Source organism: Xenopus laevis, chromosome 2L, assembly GCF_017654675.1.
Source record: "Xenopus laevis strain J_2021 chromosome 2L, Xenopus_laevis_v10.1, whole genome shotgun sequence".
Lineage (NCBI taxonomy): Eukaryota > Metazoa > Chordata > Amphibia > Anura > Pipidae > Xenopus > Xenopus laevis.
In genome coordinates this window covers 103,887,371-103,913,203 of record NC_054373.1, presented here as the reverse complement: position 1 = coordinate 103,913,203, position 25,833 = coordinate 103,887,371, and the positions used below count along the sequence as shown (strand labels likewise).

At 37.5% G+C, this 25,833-nt stretch overlaps 1 protein-coding gene across 1 annotated transcript in view; it reads left to right on the top strand.

The window, feature by feature from the left end:
• Nucleotides 1-25,833, top strand: part of LOC108708347 (dynein beta chain, flagellar outer arm) — a 242,968-nt gene that overhangs the window by 193,079 nt on the left and 24,056 nt on the right. Inside the window, exons 91-95 of the mRNA XM_018246944.2 lie at nt 10,851-11,007; nt 16,191-16,347; nt 17,065-17,142; nt 23,102-23,306; nt 25,624-25,802. Of these exons, the coding sequence (XP_018102433.1) occupies nt 10,851-11,007; nt 16,191-16,347; nt 17,065-17,142; nt 23,102-23,306; nt 25,624-25,802 (776 nt within the window). The remainder of the gene's footprint in view (nt 1-10,850; nt 11,008-16,190; nt 16,348-17,064; nt 17,143-23,101; nt 23,307-25,623; nt 25,803-25,833) is intronic.

The following is a 25,833-nucleotide window of genomic DNA, read 5'->3' as shown; positions in this document are numbered from 1 at the left end:
CGAAAAGGCATTTCAGCAACTGAAGGACTGCCTGACCAATGCTCCAGTCCTGGCATACGCCGACCCAACCCAGCCTTATGTCCTTCATGTTGATGCCAGCCGAGAAGGACTCGGAGGTGTCCTTTATCAGCAGCATGAAGGAGAGTTGCGACCAATTGCCTATATCAGCAGAAGCTTGTCACCTACAGAGAGAAATTACCCAGCCCACAAGTTGGAGTTCCTTGCACTGAAGTGGGCTGTCGTTGATAAACTCCACGATTACCTGTATGGGGCTGAATTTGACGTGCATACAGACAACAACCCGCTCACTTATATCAACACCTCCGCCAAGTTGGATGCCACAGGACACCGGTGGCTGGCTGCACTTGCAAATTACAACTTCAGTCTACGATATCGGCCTGGCCGTAGCAATGGGGATGCAGATGGGTTGTCCCGAAGACCACATGACAGTTTGCACCCAGAAGATGAATGGGTTGAAATACCAGCCCCGGGTGTAAGAGCTCAATGCCAGGGTGTACACTGCCGTCAGGCAGGATCCAGTGTGGCTGAAGCTTTGGGGATATCGGCAGCTGGGATCCCAAAGTTGTACTGCAGTGTTGTGACAGTGGACACTACTGCCCTGCCTTCCCTCAGTTTAGATGACCTGCGGAGGGATCAGAAGGAGGATCCACTTTGTTGTCTGGCTCTGGAGGCACTGCGACAAAAGAAGCCAGAGTTGTTAAAAACAGATGAACACCCAAATGCTAGGACTCTGGCCCGGGAATGGGAAAGGCTTAGCCTGCGGAATGGTCTGGTATATAGAAGAGCTCCTAACTTTGCAGGATGTGAGAAATGGCAACTGCTACTACCCCATAAACACAAGGACTCTGTATATGGTCAGCTGCATGACAACCATGGACATCTTGGTATAGAGAAGACTCTAGGGTTAGTAAGAGATCGATTTTACTGGCCCGGGTTCAAGCAAGACGTGGAGGGCTATTGCAGTACTTGTTTCCGATGTCTCCAGCGTAAATCCCTGCCCACTAGAGCTGCGCCAATGGGACACCTTGAAAGCCAGGGACCAATGGAGTCTGCATAGACTTTTTATCTATAGAACCGGATGAGGGGGGAGTGAAGAATGTTCTGGTGGTCACTGATCATTTCACCAGATATGCTCAGGCTTACCCCACAAAAGACCAAAGGGCAATTACTGTGGCCAAATTCCTAGTGGAGAAGTTTTTCATCCATTATGGGTTGCCTAAGCGGATACACTCTGACCAGGGCAGAGATTTTGAAAGCCGGCTCATAAAAGAACTGTTAACCCTTCTTGGAGTGCAGAAGTCCAGGACCACCCCATATCACCCACAAGGTGACCCTCAGCCAGAACGGTTCAACAGAACCCTGCTTAACATGCTGGGGACTTTGGCTGAAGAAAAAAAGGCACAATGGAGCAGGTATATAGCAGCTGTTGTCCACGCCTATAATAGTACCAGAAATGACACCACAGGATTTTCCCCATATTTCTTAATGTTTGGAAGGGAAGCCCGATTGCCAGTTGATGTTGTTTTTGGGGTAACAGCGGATGACACTCTAGTAACATCACACCAAGGGTACATTGAGCGGCTCAAGCACAACTTACAAAAAGCATATGAACAGGCACAGGCTGCTGCGGGAAATAGACAAGACCAGAATAAAAAAAGCAATATGACCGAAGTATGAAGTTCCATGATCTGCAGCCTGGTGACCGGGTGCTGTTACGGAATTTGGGTATTCCTGGGAAGCATAAGTTGGCCAACCGCTGGGGATCCCAGCCTTACATTGTTTGTACGCAGCTACCTAACATCCCAGTATATCAGATACGGCCTGAGGGGAGAACCGGGCCCATCAAGACTTGGCACCGCAACCACCTTATGCCAATAGGTGAAAAAGTTAGGGTGTTGAAGCTTCCAGATGCAAAACCCACTACCAATCGGCCTAGGTGTTCTAGGAGACAGCAAGGCCTTCCAGCTGAGATGCCACCAGCAGACGTCAAAGAAACAGAAGTTTCAGAGGACAATGAGAGTGATGATGACTGGGGTCTGGATTATTTCTTCACAGATCAGAATAAAGAATGTAGCCCCAGTTTTGGTTAAGAGGTTTCAAGCAATCTAAGTGTGGATGCTAATGAGTTTATTCCCAATGCTGCAATTACACCCGAACCAAGATCAGATGAGACATCACAGCAGGAGCAGCTGGAGACAGTGGTCACAGCTAACATGGAGGAAATTTCTCCTGTACCAACTCCTGAGACCAGGGATTGTACTGAGACTCTTGAAAGGCCCTGCAGGCCACAACGAACAGTTAGACCTCCACAGAGACTGACATATGATATCCTGGGAACAAGTCACAATCAGATGGTGCCCACTGTTCGAAAAGCTACCATCGCCCATGTTCCCTGTGTGCTGATGCCCAATGGTGACACCCCAGCCCATAAAACATACAAAAATGGTATGCCATGGTGGAAAAGATTGTTCAGTAAATGAGATGTTACTGTTGAACTGTATATATTTATGTTAACATGTATATTGCCATGCTTTATTCTCTTCTGCATATTGATACATATGTTCCATCATGCTGTCACGAGGACGTGACATTTATAAAGAGGGGGGTGAGTGTAGCACACTTAGGGGCAGATTTACAAAATTCGAGTGAAGAATTCGAATGTAAAAAACTTCGAATTTTCGAAGTATTTTTTGGGTACTTCGACCATCGAATTGGTTAAATTCGTTCGAATTCGAACGATTCGAACGATTCGAAGTAAAAATCGTTCGACTATTCGACCATTCGATAATCGAAGTACTGTCTCTTTAAAAAAATACTTCGACCACCTACTTCGGTAGATAAAACCTACCGAGGTCAATGTTAGCCTATGGGGAAGGTCCCCATAGGCTTGCCTGTGATTTTTTGATCGAAGGATTTTCCTTCGATCGTTGGATTCAAATCCTTCGAATCGTTCGATTCGAAGGATTTAATCGTTCGATCGAACGAAAAATCCTTCGATCGATCGATCGCAGGATTTGCGCAAAATCGTTCGACTTCGATATTCGAAGTCGAACGATTTTAGTTCCCAGTCGAATATCGAGGGTTAATTTACCCTCGATATTCGACTATTGATGAATCGGCCCCATAATGTTTGTACCTGTAAGACTGCTGGGTAATGTAGTCCCCCCGTGCCTTCCACTACAGTACAGAGGAACTAGTTAATGCTTCAGACTGCAGGAAGGAAGGAATTTTCTCCAGCCAATGATAAAGGAGACAGTCTGTGCCCTGCCCTCTCAGCCAGGAACAGGAAGAGGAAGGAGCCTGGGACAGGAGGAGGGGAGACCAGCCAGCATGGAGAGATGTGCTGAGAGATCTAGAGACTGGGTTTGTGTTCCAGCCTGCTGAGTGACCAGCCAGAGAGAGACACTGCTATTAACCTGCAAGGGGAGAACACTGCAGTGTGCAGCCTGCTTGAAGCTGTGTGCTGCTGTTCCCTGGAGGAAGTTTTGTTGTCAGCACCCATTGTGATTCAGGAGTACAACAGTCAGCCATCTTGATAAGGAGAAAGCCACAGTGTGGAGAGAAGCAAGGTTCTTTGTCAACTGTAAGTTATTAACCCTTTGTGCTACCAGTTTAAGGAACTTTGGGAGTTATAAAACAGACATTATCCTGCTAGTCCATTGGAGGGTGAGACATATTGTGCAAGGAGAGCTGACAGCATTGCACCATCTATACCCTTACCAAGGGACACATCACCAGTTCTTTTATTGTGGTCACATCCAGAGAGATAATCCAGTTGCGCAGTTCAGCAGCATCCCAATGTGGAATTTGCCATTCATTTAGACTGCTGTGCTATTTGCAGCCCATCCAGTTCTTTCAACTCAGTAAGGGGGCCCCCCATCGGTACACAACTGTTTCAGGACTTAGGTGTGCACACCGGGGTTTGAAGGGTCTTACAGGGGTTGTCTTTGTTAAATTGTCATATTTACTACAGTGTTAGCAGAATACTAATGGTCATATTATTGTTTTATTTCTAACCAATCATCTCTTACAGCTGCAGCTGTTTAATAAAGTCAGGTTGTGCCTGTTGCACTGCCATCTTGTGTGCCTGGTTACTGGGGCCCTGGGGTGTCACCTGGTTAAGAAAAGCAGACTCATATAGACTACTGCCAACACCTACGGGTGCGCTATACTAGCAATAGGGGAGGAAGGTGATATTCTGTTTGGGGAGGCCACCAATAGAATTAATGGTTATAATCTATTTGGGGGAGGCTAACCCTCCCTAAATCTTTATTATTCTCTGCCTATGACTAACGACAATAATACATATCTGTGTTTATCTTTACGTATTGTCACAAGGGATCATATTCATAAACATGAGTAAAAACAGCTTTAGAATACAATTTACATTGCCACAAGTACAGCTTATAAAATATTGTGTTTATAAACCTGTGTTATTATTTTATGCTAATATATAGCTGAATGTCATATTTTGAAGTGTCACCCTTTGTACACAGCATTTTGTACTACTTTTTGTGCATTGTGACCTGAAGCTATACCGTTGACTTCAACTCCAAGTCTAATTGCGTTATTTTAGCCATTTGTTATAAATTCACCAATTATTGTTAGTGGGAGTTTATAAGTACGCCTTTATATCATCTTTTTTGTGTAAAATAATTTGCACATTTAAAAATATGCTTGTAAGAGGTTAGAAACATCTCCATATTTTTTGGATGTTTAATAAATTGCCAATGTGGCTTGGTCTCATCATCTTCTCTGGAGCAATAAGTGAAATGCAAATTGCTACAAAATATATCCACTTGCAGCAAGGTCAATTGCTAAGCCAATACTTTTAGACATAACAAAGTAGTATATCTTTATTATGTTGAAATATTGCTGCTGCTGTTTAAGGCCTCTGTATAAATACCATGTCCTAATCAGCACATATTACTAAATTAATCACTGTAATGTGCCTAGATATTATTAGGGATTTCAAATGCAGGAAAAATTGTAAAAAGCTAAAATGAATGCTATGTTATAAATCAATAATGTGTTTAATGAAGCAAGTGATAAATATCATAGATCTTAAGACTAGTGCATGCATGTATTAACTGGTCAAGGTCAGTAGCTGAGAAACAAAGCTACATTTTTATTTAATTTTGTCAAGTCATGCCATTAATCACCACTATAGTACATAAGTGACTAGATAAAATACAGAGAAGTTAAGCTTTATAAATTAAAGAGATTGGTCAATGGCAAGATCTTCTGGAACACTAGATTAAAGTGCAGGGAGAGAGGATGTGGTTTTAATGGTTTGGCTGATTAACACCGCAATGTGAATGGACAAATCTATCGTTTTAAATGGTCACATAAAGCATGGTCAAAAGATCTGTGCTTGTGGAGCTTATTTTACACATTGCTATAATACCTGGCAAAATGTGGCCAATGCAGAAAAAGTTAGTCAAGAAAAGGACATATAATATATATATATATATATATATATATATATATATATATATATATATATATATATATATATATATATATATTTCACTCTGATACTGGCACTCTCGATAACTGCGGTAAATGTGCCTGGGTGCAGAGACAGCAAAATAAATGAAATATATCCAGAAGAATCCGCACTCACAGGTCTTACTAATTAAAAAGTAAGTTTTATTTTTAAAACACGGTCTGACGTTTTGGCCGACCCACGGCCTTTCTCAAAGTGTTTTAAAAATAAAACTTAAATTTGAATTAGTAAGACCTGCGGATTCTTCTGAATATATATATATAGAGAGAGAGAGAGAGAGAGAGAGAGAGAGAGAGAGAGAGAGAGAGAGAGAGAGAGAGAGAGAGAGAGAGAGAGAGAGAGAGAGAGAGAGAGAGGAGAGAGAGAGAGAGAGAGAGAGAGAGAGAGAGAGAGAGAGAGAGAGAGAGAGAGAGAGAGAGAGAGAGAGAGGGGTCTTAAGGGTAATAAATGGATTTTTATTTGTGGACAATCGCTGACGTTTCGGCTGATACAACAGCCTTTCTCGAAGCTTGGCAAGGCCAAATAAATCACTGTTTTGTTTTTTTTCAATAAATTCTGGAGTTGTTAAACCTTGTTTTAGCTACAAATTCCAGGATGATCAATTATGTGCTTTGACTGTGGGTTCCTTTGATATATTATATTAGCAATGATTTTGTTTGATAGTTAGTGATATCAATTGATCTTGGCAGAGGAACATATGCAGTAACTTATAGGAGCTGTGTATCAGCTGTATGAGTTATTTAAGGCAAAATGCACTCTTACATCTTAGCTAATACCAATGATAGGCAATAAGAACAATGAACAAAGACCTATAGAAGAACCCCTAGTTCCAGAAACTTGCACAAAAATTTACTTTGTTGAATATTAGTTTGTTTACAGCTTGAGTAGTGTGGTTGATAATCTATAGTCTGTCTATATTTTCATATTTCTATTGTACTCAAAGTTAATTTCTCTATAATCTCTCAGTTGTCTCCAGTTCACCTGTTCTATAATTCATCCCTTGCCCTGCCATTATGCCTCCTGTATTTACTCACATTCTCAGGACTCCTGTTTCTCACTACTGTATCTCTTTTTCCCCAGTGTTAATGCCTATAATGTTGTTCCCATTTGTATCTGTTCAGAATTATGATTCTCTTCATTTCTATCATTTCCTGTAAACCTGCTTGCCTCGTGTTTGTATTATATTATTCATGCAAATTTATTTAGGAAATATTTCTGCCAAATGCTGAGTATAGTAGCATATTGTGCAAAAAGGCACATTTTGTTCTGAAACAATTCTTATTGAACATTATAAGTAAAAATACATTTGCTCATAACTGCCTTCTGTTCTTTCAGAAGATTATTTTTAAAGCCTTTTCCTTAGCCTTTCTTCTTATTGTTATGTTTACTTTATTTTTTATATGCTTACAAAAGTACTATGCTCTTATAAATATATCTTTAAAGGTTCATTGAGTGTATTCAGAACACAAACACAATTTATACAGCAAGCACTGCAATGATCAATTTTTTTTAGTCTCAATGTATAAATATCCATCAACATGAATAATTGTTTAACAAAATACATTGCAGCTTTATTGGCCTGGCGTGCATCTGTCAGTCAGCATTTCTAGACACTAACTGAGAAATCAATTTTGGAATCAGCTTTCTATTATGGAATTATGGAATGCTGCCTGGAATTAAACATTTCTATCTACTCTGCCGTCCACTCTGTCATGCTTTCAAGGAATAAATAACCTATCGCCTTAGCAAAAGCTACTATTATTTTCTCTTGCAGACCACTTACAGTGCTTGACACTTTTAAATTAATGTTAGTATTTAAATGATATGGGAGTATTTATTGCCACATTACCACAAGGATTTTAAAAAAATCAATACCGATAAAGGCTTTTTTGGCAGTTTTCCTGATTTTTTTAAATTTTAGTTCTTTGGTAGAAATAACTGTTATTATCTATGGGCTATTGAAATACTGCCTCTTTACATAGCAGACTGGTCAGCCTAGTTAATTGTAATGATTGCATACAAGATTTGCAGTTTTTAAAATCCTACTCTTTTACACCAGTTATTAATAGCAGTAAACTAGAATGAAAGGCAGGGAATGAAACATCTAGCTGACATAGGGTTATTTAATACAAGGCTTAAAGTTTGCTTCTGGTCTAATCATCTATAGCAGCAGGTAGCATTTACTAATCACCTTTTTTTAAAATGTCTTTATTTGCACCAAACAAAACATATCAACATGCGAAATTGCATGCCATACAGTGTTATTGTTTTACATAGGGTCAGTGACGGAACTAGGTGGGGGCGGGCCCTGGTGCGGGCTGTGCAGCCGGGCCCCACCCCCACCATCGTCCGTGCGGCTGCAGCCGAATCCAGTGGGCGCGTGACTGTCGGGGGGCCCTGCGGGGTGCGGGCCCTGGCCCAATTGCACCCCCTGCTCCCCCGTTAGTTACGCCACTGCATAGGGTTACAGATAAAGGGTAGGCCTACACACGTGGGTTTCCCCCCGGCCTACTTTCACCTCCCTTGATGTACATAATAAGATGAAACGCCCTAAACGCTAAATATCTTCTACTCTTTCCCACGGGGTTACCTCTACTTATGTTCAGAATCATACTAGGTAAAAGGCCACCTGAACCTATCCCTCATTGATTCCAATACCCTTAGGTTCTTGTTGTTATTGGATTTCTCCCGGCCAACTCTTTGGACATGTACCATGTGGTGAAACGAAAGACATAGGAAATTTCCTGTTGACGTGTAGGGGATAGTGTTTGTATATATTTTGACCAAGTGGCAAAGAAGGCTTAAACTTGGTGCTCCCTGTTTAGGAAGGCCTCAAGCCAATCCATGCGGTAGGCAAAGTCTAGCTTTATAATCGTCATTTCAATTGGGGGGGGGGCTGGTTTGTTATCCAAAATAACAAATTTAAAATTTCCCAGAAATTCCCTTTCTGCTGACCACTGAAATGATGCTTGCTAGTTTCTTGTCAGCCTTTGAAATTTTTGTTGTGTCTCAATAAAAATCGCCCATAGGGTTGTAAAGAAAGCATCTTTTTGGTTTCTGTGGGTTACTGCACCTGGGCAAAGTTAGTGACCTTTATTGCATATAGGTGAAATTGCCTTAATGTGTCTTTGTTTTACTGTATAATAATACAATTGATATACAAATTTGCCCAATTAACAGAATGATTCACTTTGAAAATGTAGCATACAGTACAAAATAATACCAGAACAAAATAGATGTAAAGAGGGCTGTACATTTTTCTAGTTGGGATGAGCACAGTATTTTGAGGATGTTTAAAAACTCTTAGCAGTGTAACCCTGTCTTGACTACCCCTTGTGTTATAGAATATACAGTATATTTTTAATATCTTACCATCCACAGGTCCCGAATCCCCTAAGGGTACTGGGAATTTCTCTCCATGGCAGTGCCTCCACCTAGTTGGATCCAGAGATACACCTACAGGTGGCCCCACTAGAAAACAAATAATACACACCAATGTAAATCAGAACTTTAACTGTAAAAGTGCAGCGCAAAACACAATCACATATCAATAACCCCTGCCCTGGGGAATCCCGTATGGTAGTCCAACTCTGGCACAGTCTTTACTAGGCAAAGTCCGACACGCCACTCTTTGTGGATAAAGAGAGTCACTCTCCCATTTCCCCAAGTGCTCCTAACTTTCCCCTGGTAGCGCTACCTGCCTAAATACCTCTCCTAATGAACAGAGCCAGTTGCTCCCATGTAGCAGGCACAAGGACAAAACCTGTCCTCACACTGGAGCCTTTCAATATCTCCCTTAGGCAGACTCACTGGGGTTCACACAGAGCTGGTACAGGCATCCACATCTCCACATCCTCAAGCTGGGCTCCCAAGCTATCTAAGCTGAGCACACAATGCTTGCTTTAAAGGAACAGTTCAGTGTACAAGTAAAAACGTGTATGTGCAAAATTAAGAATGTGCAAACTTGTATGTGCAAAATTAAGAATGTTAGAAAGTTAGTCAAAATGTAATCTTTAAAGGCTGGAATGAGCAGATCTATTTACCCATTTTTTATTTTTACACTGAACAATTCCTTTAACCTTCAGAGCATAGCTCCCAGCACTATTTACAATGCAAGCAAAAAAACCCTCTTTACTAGAACCCATCCACAGGCAGCTCCTGCCACATTCTCTCCACTGCCTCCAAACTCTAGACCCTCCTGGTTAAACTCCTCTGGCTTGGGGCCCTGTACACCAAGCCCTCTATGGGCCTCTCAATTCCTCAGGCCCTTACATCTTTGCTACAGTCCCTGGAGTGAAACCAGGAAGTAGACTGAGCACATGGCAGCTCAGTAGTTATGAGCGAAATTTTTGGCTTAAAGCGAAAATGACACCCATAGACTCTAATAGGTTAAAAACTTTGTTGCATGTCAAATATTACAGCTCAGCTTTAAGAACAAATGGCTCAACAATGAAACCATCTGGTCATATTCGGAATCTGTTAGGCACACTGCATGGGGACAAAGGACTTTCTCCCTCTCCCTTATCCAATTTATGTTCAACACTTAGCTGGCCACACTAGGCGATTTCCAACCATGTGGGATTTTCACCCATAGGGGAACTAAACCCTATGGATCCCTATAGCAGTTTCTCATGTACCAAAGTTCATAATAAGTTGTTGAATACAAAAACATGTTTTAATTTGCAAGAAAAACAACCCATACTACATAGTAATAATAATAAACAACATGCAGCAAATGTTTTTAAACAAATATAGAACTTCATTTAGTTCTTGCTCAGATGAAATTCCCAAACTGTCCAGTTGTTCCATGTTGTTTTGAAAATTGGTACTTCTTTCTATGCAGCCTTCAACAAAATGATAGCAAACCTTGGTGCTGGGAATTCATCACAAGGTCTCTGTATTTGATTCATAACACTTTATTTTTACACAGGCACAAAATAAATGATTGTTGGTGGTTTATTTATATATATATATATATATATATATATATATTTGCATGCAAGAGGACATGATTACTCTTTACAAGTACAGGAAGACAATACAGCAATGCAGTAATGTTGTAGAATGCATTGCTGAGTGATGGCAGATTCCTTTAATGCTTTAAGAGGGGCTTAAATGACTTATTGGGCATGTATGTAGTTTGTTTTTCCCCTTTCCATGCGTGTTGGGCATATTAAATACAATGATATTCAAGATTATACCATACTCTTTCATTATTAATGCAGTATGACAGCTACAGTAATGCAGATATACCTGTATTCAACACTATAAATATAAATCAAACCCTGTTTTTTATTTATCTTTATTTTTGCTTTTCCAGGCTCTCTTGAATTCAGCCATCTAACAATGTCTTTCCCCCCTGAAAATGTGGAACCATCACAGTATTCCAACTGGCTGATTTCCCAGATGCACCAGAGTTACTCAGTTAATGAGTTCCTTTTGTTAAGGGACACAGAAAAATCTGCAAGCAAGACATAGTAAGTTCTACTTTTTCCATCATATTATGTCTAGTTCTTGTCTCCATTTGACCATCTAGTAAAATACAAATATACTTGAGAAAATTCTTTGGAAAGAGTCACCAATAAAAATAAAAGCTGGTGAGGTTCAAAAGAAGTCAATGGGAATCGTCTCTGACAACAATTTATTTATTTTCCCAATTCATTAACGGAAACTATATCCTTGAACAATGTAGATCTCTATAAAAGTATATCTCATAAAACAACTCATATGTAAAACCCTGCTTCATCTAAATAAACTATTTTCAGAAATATATATTTTTTTACTAGTAAAGGTATGGAACCTGTTGTCCAGAATGCTCGAACCTAGTACTGATCTTTCCGTAATTTGGATCTTCGTACCTTAAGTCTACTAGAACATCATGGAAACATTAAATAAACCCAATAAGCTGGTTTTGCTTCCAATGAGGTTTAATTATATCTTATTTGAGATCAAGTACAAGGTACTGTTTTATTATTACAGAGAAAAAGGAAATCCTTTTTAAAAATTTGGATTCTTTGGACAACATGGAGTCTATGGGAGAGGGCCTTTTCATAATTCGGAGCCTTTTGGATAATGGGTTTTCGTATAACAGATCCCATACCTGTATGTGCCATTGGGTAATCCTAAATAGAAACTGCCACCAACAAACCAAGGGCACACATATATGTTAGGTGACACCAGCCAATTAATGAACAAAGATTATTTATAAATAAGATATTTATTTCCCAAAGCCTTGAAAATTAGCAAATAGGCCTCTAAATGTCACAAAGTTATAAAGGCACTTCCATAAATGTCTTTTAGATGTAGATGTGCCCTTCAGCAGTAACATAAAGGGGCACATTTACTAAGGGTCGAAGTGAATTCGAAGTGAATTTTCGAATTCAAAAACTTCAAATTTCTAAGTAATTTTTGGGTACTTCGACCATCGAATAGGCCAAATTCGACTTCGATTCAAATTGAAATACTTTGAATATTCGACCATTCGAACATCGAAGTACTGTCTCTTTCAAAAAACTTCGACTTCAACACTTCGCCACCTTAAACCTGCCGAATTGCTATGTTAGCCCATGGGAACCTCCTAGAACCTATAAGCAACATTTGGCTAAGTTTTTAGAAGTCAAAGTTTTTTTTTTAGAAAATCGTTCGATCGATCGATTAAATCGTTCGAATCGAAGGATTTAATCGATCGAACAATTTTACTTCAATCGCATATGGCCATATTCGATCAAAAAAAACTTTGACTTCGACTACAAAATTGTATTACTGCAATTCGATGGTCGAATTTCGAAGTTTTTTTCACTTCGAAATTCGACCCTTAGTAAATGTGCCCCAAAGTGTAAGTATATGATTAAACAAAAGTTTTGTCATAAGCCTAATATGTGGACATAACAAATGGCACATACTTAATATATAACCATACAACAGCATAGACTTAAACAGAACGCCCTATACACACATATGAAACTGTTATAAAATTATATAATATCTAAGAAGCAATCAGTTGGGTATTCAAATTATTCAAAAAGTTAATGAATTTCTCCCTTCACTTTATGTCTGTAATGAAAGGCAATCAGCAGCATTATCAAAACCGATCCACGAAGCATCCTACTATAATGTTTATATATATATATATATATATATATATATATATATATATATATATATATTTATATACATATATTTGTGAAATTAGAAATCACCACATAAAAAATCACCCACTTTCTATTCATTCCTATGGGATATTTAGAAGTGTATTTCTCAATGGGTGAACGTTAAGAGTTCAGCCTGTGTAATAAATCAAACCTGTAGTATTTGCTCTGACTTCAGCAAATTCATAATACCATTCTTAAAGTGAAACCATATCCGTTATCACTTTAAAATTCTGTGCACCATTCTTTTGGTTTTTATTGCCTTTGCAGTCATCCCATTACTATATACCTGTTTCTAAGTTTCTGTCTTCTCTGTCTTCTCTTGCTGCAGCCATCACACTGGGCTTTGAGGCAGCAATAGGTTGGAGCAAAATATCAACATTTTTCCAGCCTATTAGTTCTTTGCATCACTCCCAAAGCTTATGGGAAATTGCACACCTAAAAACAATTGATAAAAATGTTCATAAAAAAAAAGGAATTGTGTTAAAATCACATTATACTTATTGTTTTACTTAAAAAAAAATCCGTATTTTCCAACGGAAAGTTGGGTTATGTTCACTGACCTTAACCTCCCCTTCCTTTGTGTTAAAAAATGCCTGCTTTCGAACAAACAGTTTAAAAAGCTGACTTTGGGCTGCTCATTATCAGGGGCTTCTCAGCGGACTGGCAATAAGTTTATTCTTTGAAGTTTGTTTGGATCAGGAAGTGTCAGGAATTATTAAACTAAAACTAGCTTCATATTATTGTTTAATGCCAGGAATATCAAAAACCTTACATATTTCTAATACCTTGTGAGCAGGATCAGACGAACAGACAGGTCTTGAACAGGGCAAAGTCCATTTATTGTTCACATATAAAGACTTTGGGAGCAAAGCAGCATAAAACAAAACAAAATCCTTGCCCCACTTGGGCTCTAACTAATACACAGGGTAGCTTCCCTCTCTACTACCGGTCCCCTACTGGGATTCCCGGTCAAACACAAACAGTAAAACTCCCCAGTCACAGTACCTTTACAAAGTCCTTTCCCTTTGGGGAAAAATAAACAGCTGCTTCCAATGGCCACACTCAGCTCCCAGCTCTCCTCAGTGTGTGTCTCAATCTTCCTCTCTGAGCCCCAACCCTCTCTAGCGGCTAACAGATCTAGCCTGCTAATTATTCCCCAGGTGAGACTTTCTAGGGGAATTAACCCACTCAGAACTGCTGTACATATGGGAGTAAGACATGAACCTAGGGGAAATAAATCTCCCTTCACACTGTGCTCCAGTTACCGGTTCACATACCTGTATTAATATTTATTAAAACTATAGGCAAAAAGTATGTTCTGCAGAAGACCTATTCGTTCAGCTCATGTCGAAAAGTGTATACTTTACATTGCCCACCTGTAATGGATACAGCTGGATGGTGAAATTATAAGGGGACTGGGAAGCAGGCATTACAATATCTATCCATCTACATACACAGTTTGTTATTGTTTCCCTTGACAAAGTTCACATATAGTGACCGAAACATTGGGTTACCACTAAATACAATTCTCTAATTAGTTTACTGTAGTAATAATCACAACAGCAAAAGAATGAAGATGCAATCCTCCAAATTGACACATTCCAAACACACACAGGAGTGATTCCTTTACATTCCTTTAACAATGTTTTATGAATAATTGAATATATTCATAATAGTCCATACAATTTCTTAACCATTGTATCCACATCAAGGGAAACCCCATATGGTCCTAAACATTTACAACGTACTGTACTTCTTGTGGTATTTTCCCAGACTGGCACATGCCTGTCTAGTTAGTTGCATATTCTTAGAAAAACATGTCACCTGACCTGTGTATTTGTCAAACAGCTATAGGTCATCATATATATTGTTAAATGAACACCATTAAAAAGCTGAGTTGGGGTGTTCACGTGGAAACTGGGCTGGGATTTATATGTAAACAGTATTTAACAAAAGTTTTATTGCATGTTTGCATGCTGTTAAAAGATGTATCAATTGGCTTACTTCAGATTCCCCTGAGAATTTCAAAACCTATTTAGTTGTCCTGAGAAATAATGGCTCTTGTTGTCACTTAAAATGATGTATTGCTGAGTGGTTTCTAGATTTAATAATATGACCACCAAGCAGAGACAGCATGTACAATGTTGTCTTAAGTCAAGAAGATGGATAGAAACCTGCAGTTCTTATTTGTTTTGCAAATAAGCATTCATGGCCAATAAATTTGAAAATGTTCCAAGAATATAGAACATTTAAGCATGAAACTAAAATTCAATCTCTTTTTTTCCTCTCAAGGTTGATGTAAAGATTCATTAATGAGCAATCTTTTATGTTGGACACTTGCACCCAAATACTTGATATTACATTAAGAAGAGTGTGAAACTGTTTCTGACTATACTCATTTATCTCCAATAAATCAAAGTTTATTTCACTTGGGCTTATGTCCATCACCAATTTCTGAGAGAGCCAATGAAAACAGCCAGAATTGGCTTCTGTAAACACATGTGCAAAGCCAAATTCTGTGTCTTGTTCCCTATCACTTAACTTGAAACCATCTCCATCGGTTTTGAAATGGCATAAACCTTTCCGACACACAATTTCCTTTACACGTTTATTAATGCTGAAAGATTTCTTGGTGCGGATGCATATTATTTTATTTCTATTTTGTGTGCACCTGAGTCACCCACAGGAATGTAATTCAGAGGTGCAGAGGAGAGGAGAAATAATCAGTACTAAAATAACAAATTCCCTTTAGTTCTGCAGGGTTGTTCCTCTTGCCTCAGAAAGAACAGCTATTGAACTGTCTCCGTTATTTCCATAATTCATAATTATCTCGGTTCTTCAGAATGTAGATGTATATTTAAAAGCATTATTCAATCTGATTTGATTGCTACCGCATTGTGTTGAAAGTAATTACCATTCATTTGGCTTTTGAGGCTGTTGAATGAATTTTCCACATGAGATGCCCTAATTTGTACATTTTATTGCTGTAAAGTAGGTATTGGCAAGCTGCCTGAACCCGCAGCAAAGGCCTAATTCATGTTGATATGTAATAAAACAATGGATCTGAGTAACCCAAAATGAAATTATTAAAATTGATTTTGTTGGCTGTCAAACTCTTGGTTCTTATATAAAAATAAAATAGCTGACATTTAATTAGACTTAACAGTACATCATGATTGTTAGGAAGCCTTATCATTGTGCATATAATTGCTTTTTCAAATTTACCATTGCTGTATCTTATTATTGTGCCTCTATGTCATAACCTGCTTTGCTTGGTGGGAAGAATCAGGATATACTAGAGTCACATGCTGGATTCTCTGCATTCTGTTCTAAATACACTTTAATGTGATATTCATTCAAGTAAAAATAATATTCTTCTAATAAGGCATATGTAAATTGAGCACACAAATCTGTTAAGCTTGTTGGAAGAGGATCGGTACATTTTCTTATAATAAATTGATTACCTTGCTTCACTCCTTTTTGCTATTTTTGTTAATTTTGTGTTTCAGTGTATCAGAGTTCATGCATTCGTTGTCTTCGCTATATGATGCTTTGAAAGGTGTTTTGCCAATGTCTATTCCTGGAAATGAATATTCTGCTAAAGAACTGGCTGTTATACGTGCCTTGATAGAAACTGTGTCAGAACAGCTTCCTCCATTAATACAGGTACAGTTTCTAGAAAAAAAATCTTAGTTCCATAACATGTGTCTTTAGTAATTCTATGGAAAAATTGAATTGTTATAATAAACATTTGGATCACATAAGATTCACTTGTCCAAGGACTGATTATAAAAATCTTGTGTATATAATTTTTCGTACAAAGCATTTGTATTGCATTTACAACAGATCATATTCTACACCCCCCCAGCTATGAATCTGAGTGTTAGAAACAGCTAAATGAACAGGTTATCTCTCTGACTTACATTTTTAAAAGCTTGTCTGATACTCACTAGCATCTCCACTCAGAATTTCTTAATACCTTAGAGTCCTGGACCCTCCTACATAGAGTGGAGTCCAAAGAGGCAGAACCTTGGTATCCCCTTCCTTTTGTAGCCTTGGGAATTTTCAGAAAACCCCTTATAGTTATAGTGGGGATGTCTTCTCCTTATCTCCCCTACATATATATGTATAGATGTGTATATTACTTACTAACATTTTTGTTAATGACTTTCATAGCTCTTTTAGTACAGCAGCTAGTGCAGTCTTTGTAACATATCTGTATATTTTTTATTAAACTGCAGGGTTACTACACAGCAAGCAACTTCAATAATACTTTTTTAATCAAAAGTTAGTTTTCCTTTAAGCTGTAGTTACATATACCTTTAATTTTATTAACAAAAAAAGTATTTCTGAATGAATTGTTTATATAATTTTACATTCCAGATTACTGAAGATGAATCATTTATTAACAAGTTTGAAACTCCAGGAGAGCAATACATGATAAACCAAGTTCTTTTACAGGTAACACTATCAGCATTCACATTAGGCATCTAGAGCAGTCATCTATGCACTAAGTTTCCACTTGGTAATAGTTGTGAATAAAAACAGAATTATTAGTGGTTAGTGGGAGGTGAATCTGTCCTGTTGTGAAACCGAAAAAATTTGGAAAATGCCTTCAATTCAATGGGTGTTTTTTTCCCAGCAACTTTTTCCAAACTACACAACTTTTTTTGGGGCAGCTTTTTCAGTGCACAATACATTGGAGTCTATGGGCATTTTTTCATGGTAAACTTGGAATTCTTCTAAAGTCCTCACTCTCTCAAATCGTTTAAATTTAGGACTTAGGAGAAAGCTGGAAAACAGTCTAGCAGCAGTTCAAAAGTGAGGTATCCAAATTACTGACCAGACTTATAGTCAAGATTCAAACAGTGTTCAGGGCAGGTTAGAAGTCAGGAATATGGTAAATAACAAAAGTTGTACAATTCAAAGTGTACCCAGGAACTTAAATCTAAGACCTACAATTAAGCAGTGAACCTGCGTCTCCAGCATCTTTTTGTCTTTTTATTAAGTTCTGCTCAGTATCAGATCAGATATCTAAACCATTGGTCCTACTGCATTTTTAGATGTAAATAAATGTGGTAGTACAGGCATGGGACTTGTTGAACAGAATGTTTGGGAACCTGGGGTCTCCATATAAGGTATCTTTCCATAATTTGGATCTTCATACCTTAAGTCTACCAGAAAATCATGTAAACATTAAATAAACCCAATAAGCTGGTTTTGCTTCCAATAAAGATTAATTATATACAGTCATGTGAAATCATTTGGGAACCCCTCTCAGCCTGCATAATCATTTACTTAACTTTCAACAAAAAAGATAGCATTGGTATGTCTTTCATTTCCCAGGAACATCTGGGGTGTTTTCTGAACAAAGGTTTTAGTGAAGCCGTATTTAGGGATGGGCGAATTTTTTCGCCTCGTTTAGCCGAAAAAATGACACCCATAGACTTGTATGGAGACGTGCGTCAAAAAAAAAAAAGACGCGCGACAAAATAATTTTGCTGGGCGACAAATTTTTTTTGACGCCCATATACTTTAATGGGTGTCTGCGACATTTCGCCAGCAGCGAATTTTTGACGAAACGGGTCAAATTCACCCATCCCTGGCCGTATTCAGTTGTATGAAATTAAATCAAATGTGAAAAACTGGCTCTGCAAAAAATTTTGGATATAAAATAATTTTGCTAATTTGAATGCATGTAACTGCTCAATACTGATTACTGACAACACCAAATTGGTTGGATTAGCTCGTTAAATGGTGAACTTCATAGGCAGGTGTGTCCAATCATGAGAAAAGGTATTTAAGGTGACCAATTGCCAAGTTGTGCTTCTGTTTGACACTCCTCTGAAGAGTGACAGCATGGGATCCTCAAAGCAACTCTCAAAAGACCTGAAAAGATTGTTTAGGGGAAGGCTACAAAAAGCTATCTCAGAGGTTTAAACTGTCAGTTTCAACTAAAGAATGTAATCAGGCAATGGAAGGCCACAGGCACAGTTGCTGTAAAATCCAGGTCTGACAGGCCAAGAAAAATACAGGAGCGGCATATATGGAGGATTGTGAGAATGGTTACAGACAACCCAAAGATCACCTCCAAAGATTTGCAAGAATATCTTAGTGCAGATGGTGTATCTGTACATCGTTTCAGACAATTCAGCGCAATTTGCACAAAGAACATCTGTAGGGCAAGGTGATGAAGAAGCCCTTTCTGCACTCACGCCACAAACAGAGTCGCTTGTTGTATGCAAAAGTTCATTTAGACAAGCCACAGTCATTTTGGAACAAAAAAACCAATTGGAACAAAACAAAAATTTAGTTATTTGGTCATAACAAAAAGTGCTTTGCATAGCGGAAGAAGAACACTGCATTCCAAGAAAAACACCTGCTACCTACTGTCAAATTTGGTGGAGGTTCCATCATGCTGTGGAGCTGTGTGGCTAGTTCAGGGACTAGGGCCCTTGTTAAAATCGAGGGTAAGATGAATTCAACCCAATATCAACAAATTCTTCAGTATAATGTTCAAGCATCAGTCAAAAACTTGAAGTTAAGCAGGGGTTGGATATTCCAACAAGACAATGACCCTAAACACACTTCAAAATCAACAAAAACAGTTATGCAGAGGGAGAAGTAGAATATTCTGGAATGGCAATCACAGTCCCCCGACTTGAATATCATCAAAAATCTATGGGATGATTTGAAACAGGCTGTTGATACTCGGCAGCCACCAAATTTAACTGAACTGGAGAGATTTTGTATGAACAAATGGTCAAAAATACTGCCATACAGAATCCAGACACTCATCAAAGGCTATAGGAGGTGTCTAGAGGTTGTTACATTTGCAAAAGGAGGCTCAACTAAGTATTGATGTAATATCTCTGTTGGGGTGGCCAAATTTATGCACCTGTCTAATTTTGTTATGATGCATATTTTCTGTTAAATCAATAAACTTAATGTCACTGCTGAAATACTACTGTTTGCATAAGGCATGTTATATATTAAAAGGAAGTTGCTTAGCCAATGATAAACAAAACTCCAAAGAGTTAAGAGGGGTTCCCTAACTTTTTCACCCGACTGTATCTTAATTTGGATCAAGTTCCAGCTACTGTTTTATTATTATAGAGAAAAAGGAAATCGTTTTTAAAAATGTTACTTATTTGGATAAAATAGATTTCTATGAGAGACAGCCTTCCCATAATTCTGAGCTTTCTGGTTAATGGATTTCTAGATAACAGATCCCATACCTGTAATAGATTTTGCCTCTATATAATGAAATAACTTAATATGAGCATACTGTATAAGGTAACATTTGATTAGAGATGGGTGAATTTATTCGCCAGGCATGGATTTCGCCACCTCGCGAAATTGCTGAGAAAAAATTTTCTTTACAGATTTTTCGCGAAATTGCTGTAAAAAAGTCGCTTGTGTAAAAACTGTCATGCATTAAAATTATTTTGACACCCATTGACTTTAATGCATTTGGTCAATTCAGACAGATTCGTCCATAACTACATTTGATTACACAAGCGGCATCTGAATCTCCCTCTGTATGTTATTGTATAGCTACATCTTGGTATCCCCTAATATGTGACTTATCTTCTTGTTTACTAAGAGAAAATAAAAGGGATGTAAATGGCATTTTTATCAAAAGTGGAAAGATAAAATTGGGAGATTTTTTAAAGGTGTAATTACAAAAGAAAAAACTCCCTTTCACCTACTGATAAATAAATCCCATAAAAATAGAGAGTTGTAGAATTTAGTTTAGCTCTTTGATAATTATGCCCCAAATAGACCTACCAGTATGAAAAAGGAACTGCCAATGATTTAATTTACAGTGCCTGTGAAATTGATCTTGACTTTCACCATCTCAAGATTCAACAAAGCCCAGTAGAAATGTCATTATGCATTTGAAAAATGTTCCTGAGCATGAAGGATGACAGGGCAGAGTTTGATGCCCTTATAGATGTCATTAACAATACCAGCGATCATAATGGCTTTGTGTAATTGCTAAAAAACAAGACATTTTTCAAGAAATAGTTTGTTTTACCCATCTATTGATTTGTACAATCAGTCTAATTGGCCTCTAATAATTGTTACAAAGTCAGAACGTTGATTATGTCTTTTTATGCCACCATATGACTTTGTGAAGTTTACATTTTCCTACAAGGATAGAAAAAAACATCCATTACAACCTCATGTTTCCTCATCAGATTTAAACAGTTAGAGCTGACACTGCTGAATTAGTTTGTAGCAGTCATAATAATATAAAGCCTCATGCACCTGCTTCTCTTGGCACTTTCTTTGTGGACTCTTCTCGCTTATAGGCTATTAATCATCAGCAGCAGGGGAAGTTGCAGACCAATGCACTTTGCATTGCAGTTGTAATAGAAAGAATATAGCTGTCTAAATGTCTTTATTGTGATGAGTAGTTTAAAATGACCGTAGTGGTATCCTGGTTAACCATTTAAGGGTTCCCTTTCCACCACTAAGTATTACATTATTAGTGAGTGTACAGAGGTTACATTCACCGTTATTATAAAATTTATATAACATTTGGGAAAATTAGCAAATTATGTTTTGACCATGTAATATGTTTTTCTTCTTTGTGGAAAAAATGCTTATTTCCCCAAAGAAAAGCAAAATAATGAACGTTGAGGTTGCTCTTTTTATAAAGAGAAACAGAAACTTCAAAATACCAAGGGATTCAAGAATATATAAAGATTTGCCCCAGCCTAGTTACTCAGAGTAACCATTCAGGAATTAACTTTAGTCTAGTGAAAATGCCTGCATTTTGTTTCAACATTAGCCTAATACGTGCTTATTAATATACTTGATACTAATATGCGTGAATTTACTGCAGTCATATATACTTAACATTATTCTTTGTTGCATATTAGAACAAACCTTGCCATATGAGATCCTTACTCTATGTATATATTTACTATTTTTTTTTTAAAGGAGAACTAAGAATTACATGTTTTCTCTAGGTGTTTAATTACTGCAGAAGGCTTATTTCAACTTCAGTATTATTGTATTTTGTATTAGTAAATATAATAATTTGACCTATGCAGAAAAACTAATTTACCATACAGCCCCATAAGTATTTTGTTTTGTTTTACCAAGGCCTGTTGTTTGATTTCCAATTAGTCTTCCTTACATACATTGTAAAGTGTAAGGCTGTAACTCATTGCCTGTACAGAACATTTAGAGGTTGTGGTAATCAAAGAGCTAAGTAAGAAGTTCTGAATCATTCAGGGGTTTTCCTATTTTCTTATCCTATTTACACAAGTCAACTCAACATCTATAAAGGAAAACTGGCATATCGTTATACAACATAGAAAAAAAACTAATTCTACACATTATGAGTTTTAAAATAACATAGCACACTATAGCAAGATGATTCAACATGAAATGGATTTATGATCATTAAAAGTCACAACTCTAGAAAAGAGAAGCAAAAGATCTTGGCATTGCTGTCATATTACAATTATTTATGTTTTACTTCTGCCAAAGAAAATATTCTGGATAGCTAAGACATTTTTCAAACAGGTAGAGTAGAATACAAGTAATCAATATTGTTTTTCATAACTATATGTGTTTCTTGTGGCTAGGGGATACAAATAAAAGAGTCTTCTCTGAACATTGGAGTTATAATGATATACAATTGCATACCTATAGGGTTTTAGACTTCTAGAAATAAGGTGGTGGAAAAAAATGTTCAACATATGTTTATGTTAATGTAGATTAACTGAGGACTGAGTGGTCCAGAATGCCAAAAATTAAGGTTTGCTTACAGTGGAACAAAGAGACAGTCTGCATTACACATTCAGGCATCTATCAATCTGGCATCTGCCAAACTCAGGCTGGTCCATAAGGTAGTCAGAAGATGAAGCTTGAACTATCACCCCTAAAAAAACATTTTCATTTCTACAGAGTACATTGTCAGTGACCCTTACAGCCAATACTTAACATTTCACAGGGGGGTGATAGGCTTGTATACAGCAGCTCATCCATAACAAATCAGTGCTCTAAACTAATAGGTATTGTGCTAATATGCTGCTGTTAGGAATTGGAATTCATTGTACAATGTTCCAACTGAAGACAATTTAGAAGGGGTGTCTGGATATTACGGTGCAAAAATGTATGGATACTTTGAAGCCAGGCCAAGATTTGTGGCATGTTTCTGCTGGTGACTGGATGGGAGATTTTGGCATTGATGTGAATCTCCTGCCCACCCAGTCCCCAGTAGAAGACATTGCAATGGGCTTGAAGAAGCAGTTTGGTATGAGATGTTTTTAAGTGAGAAAGTCCACTACATTTTTGGATACTTTATTATATGTAGAAGACTAATATGGTAATGGGCAGCAAAAATAAATTATGTGTGATTTGACTTTGCAAATAAAATTAAATTTTCATCTCTTTTTAGGAGTGCAATCAGATGAATTCCTACATAAAATATATCAAGACAGTAATTTCTGAGTTATTAAAATGTTTATTGTCTGGTTTATCTCATACACCAAATCACCTCAAAGAAGCAGCAGATGCTTTGCTAAAATATAATGTACCGAGATCATGGCTTTATCCCAACTACAGCTATGCAGTTTGTCTTAATATTAGCAGTTGGTTGCAAGGTAAGTGATGTGAATATTGTAACTTCCAAGAAACAAAATGTTACAACATGCAAAATCTCCCAAAAGTGTGATGAGCTGTTTTTCTGATCATGTACTTGCAACATACAGGAATTATTTACTCCATACAGAATATCCATACTGGCAGATATAATAGTTGAGTTGTAATAATGGACAGCCTCTGTTACCAGTGTCTGAAAATAGACACCAAACATTTCCATTATAATACATTAAAGCAGGAAACCAGTCCTTTTAAAAAATAAGGGAAGAGCATCTAGCCTACCCCAGTATAACCCTGACTCAGAATAACATTTTATTTTATTGCAGGAACAATTGTAAGGTATAACTCCCATTTAAATGAATATAAACATACATTAAAAATACAGAGCAAAAATAAAAAATTATCATGTTAATGATAAAACATCTTTAATCAATGTATGCTTTCCACCAGACTTTGGTGGAAAGTTTGGGTGTCATGGTTTTTTGTTTTTTTTAGTAATTTCCAAAGCAAGGGATTACTGTGGAACAAAGAAACCAAAATGTAAAAGTATCAACCAAAACTTGTAGTGTAGCAAAGTCGTTTGGTCTTTCACATATGTACACTTTCCATAGCATAGAGCAGAATGCCATTGTTATTGGTGACCCAGCAGAAGTTCAAATGTCTATCAGGGATTTTGGCAAAAAACTTGTGTACATTTGCAATAGGTTGTAGAGTGATAGCTTACCTTCTATGTGTTTGTCCATGTACCTTATGCCACCAATGAAATAATAACAAATGCATTTTGTTAAGAAAAATGTTTGTCTAAGCTTGGTTGGTAGATTTTTGCAAACGGGATTTTTAAATTGTTTAAATAATAATAGGTAATTTATTCAATGCAAACCTAATGAGGTACATAAGTATCAAGTAGTAACAATTTCTAAATCTATGAATATGAATTGCTTGTATGTAATGTATACATTATTTCTTTCCTATCCATAGTTTTCCTCTCTTCTTTTTATGCCTTTCAATCTTACACACGTTCAGAAGTGGTATGTGCCCATGTTGTCATGAGTGTTTTTTAGGAAATCAGAGTACAAATACAATAGAGCTTGCAATACATTTTGTCCAGTGCTAACATGTGCATGTCAGTGCAAAGTTGCGTTATGGCTAGACATAGGAAAAGCTGTACCTCAGTGCAGCACAGAAGTCAGGGGAGAAAGTCACCATCAAGTTTTTATGGCCTACGCTTGTATAGGCCTTTCATCTAAAATACCTTCTATAGAAATTAGTGTGAAATTAATGTTTGAGTCAACTTTAACAGATTATATTACACATAGAGCTCAAAATTATCTAGATAATCTAATTCCTCAGAATTTTTATCTTCTCAAAACCAACTCAGTCTCTTCACCAACTTTATTTTTATTTTAACATTATTTTAACATTATGGATGCTCTCACATAAAATACAGCATTGTATTTGAATGCATGGTGATGTTTTTGATACAAAAAAAACAAACAAACATAACCATGGACTATGTAATCACTAAGAAAAAATGGCATAGCATGAATATTTAAAAGAACAGGGAAAACAATAGATTAAAGATAGTCTTATCTCAAGACTCTTGTCAGTGCTTGACTTATTTATAGTTATGTGAACCAAACTTCCTCAGTGTAATCATTGCCATTGCGCTCTATATAAACTTTCTGATTTGTCTTTACATTCCAACAGATGGCCATCTAAATGACTCTCGTTTATTAGGCAAATCACTGCCAATAAGTCAGCCTACCTGCAGTCTGCTTTAAATATTTATCCTGCCATCTCTCTTGGAACTCATTATGTGAAGCTGCAGTAAACTCCTAGTCAGGTGTTTAGCGTGCACTCAGAACTTTTACCATCATTTTCAAACTTGCCATTTCATCTGTAGAAAGGTTTATACATACATATGCAAATGTTTTCCTGTGCAGTATTCAAGAAATTTCGGTTAACCGCACACCAACACCACTCTTCAAGTATTAATCACCTGGTGCACAACGATAGAGGATTCGGCCACCTCAAAATTCCATAGAAAAGACTTTCACTGGCACACAGGATTTTTAGCTGCAGGGCAAGCACTTGCAATTTTGTAATGCAGTGCAGGTGCAACGTTTTTGGGCCACGCCCCTTTGTCAAAGGGGCGTGGCCCCGAAACATTGCACCTGCACTGCATTAAAAAATTGCAAGGGCTTGCCCTGCAGCTAAAAATCCTGTGTGCCAGTGAAAGTCTTTTCCTGTGCAGTTTGTCACTACAGATACATACTTATTTTATATAGCCACATATGTATAACCATTTCTTTCACCTAGATCTGGACAGGAAATCCAAACAGCTAAAGCAATGGTTGCAGAAAGGCTTAATGCCTTTTGTCAAGGATGAAAAGGGGGTTCTGACCTCCATAAGCCCAGGAGGAATGTTTAACCCAGAAGCCTTATTTCTGGCACTAAGAACAGAATTTGCATTTCATCATGGATATTCATTACACAAGGTACAGTACATTTACTGCCTCTGCGGTTTTT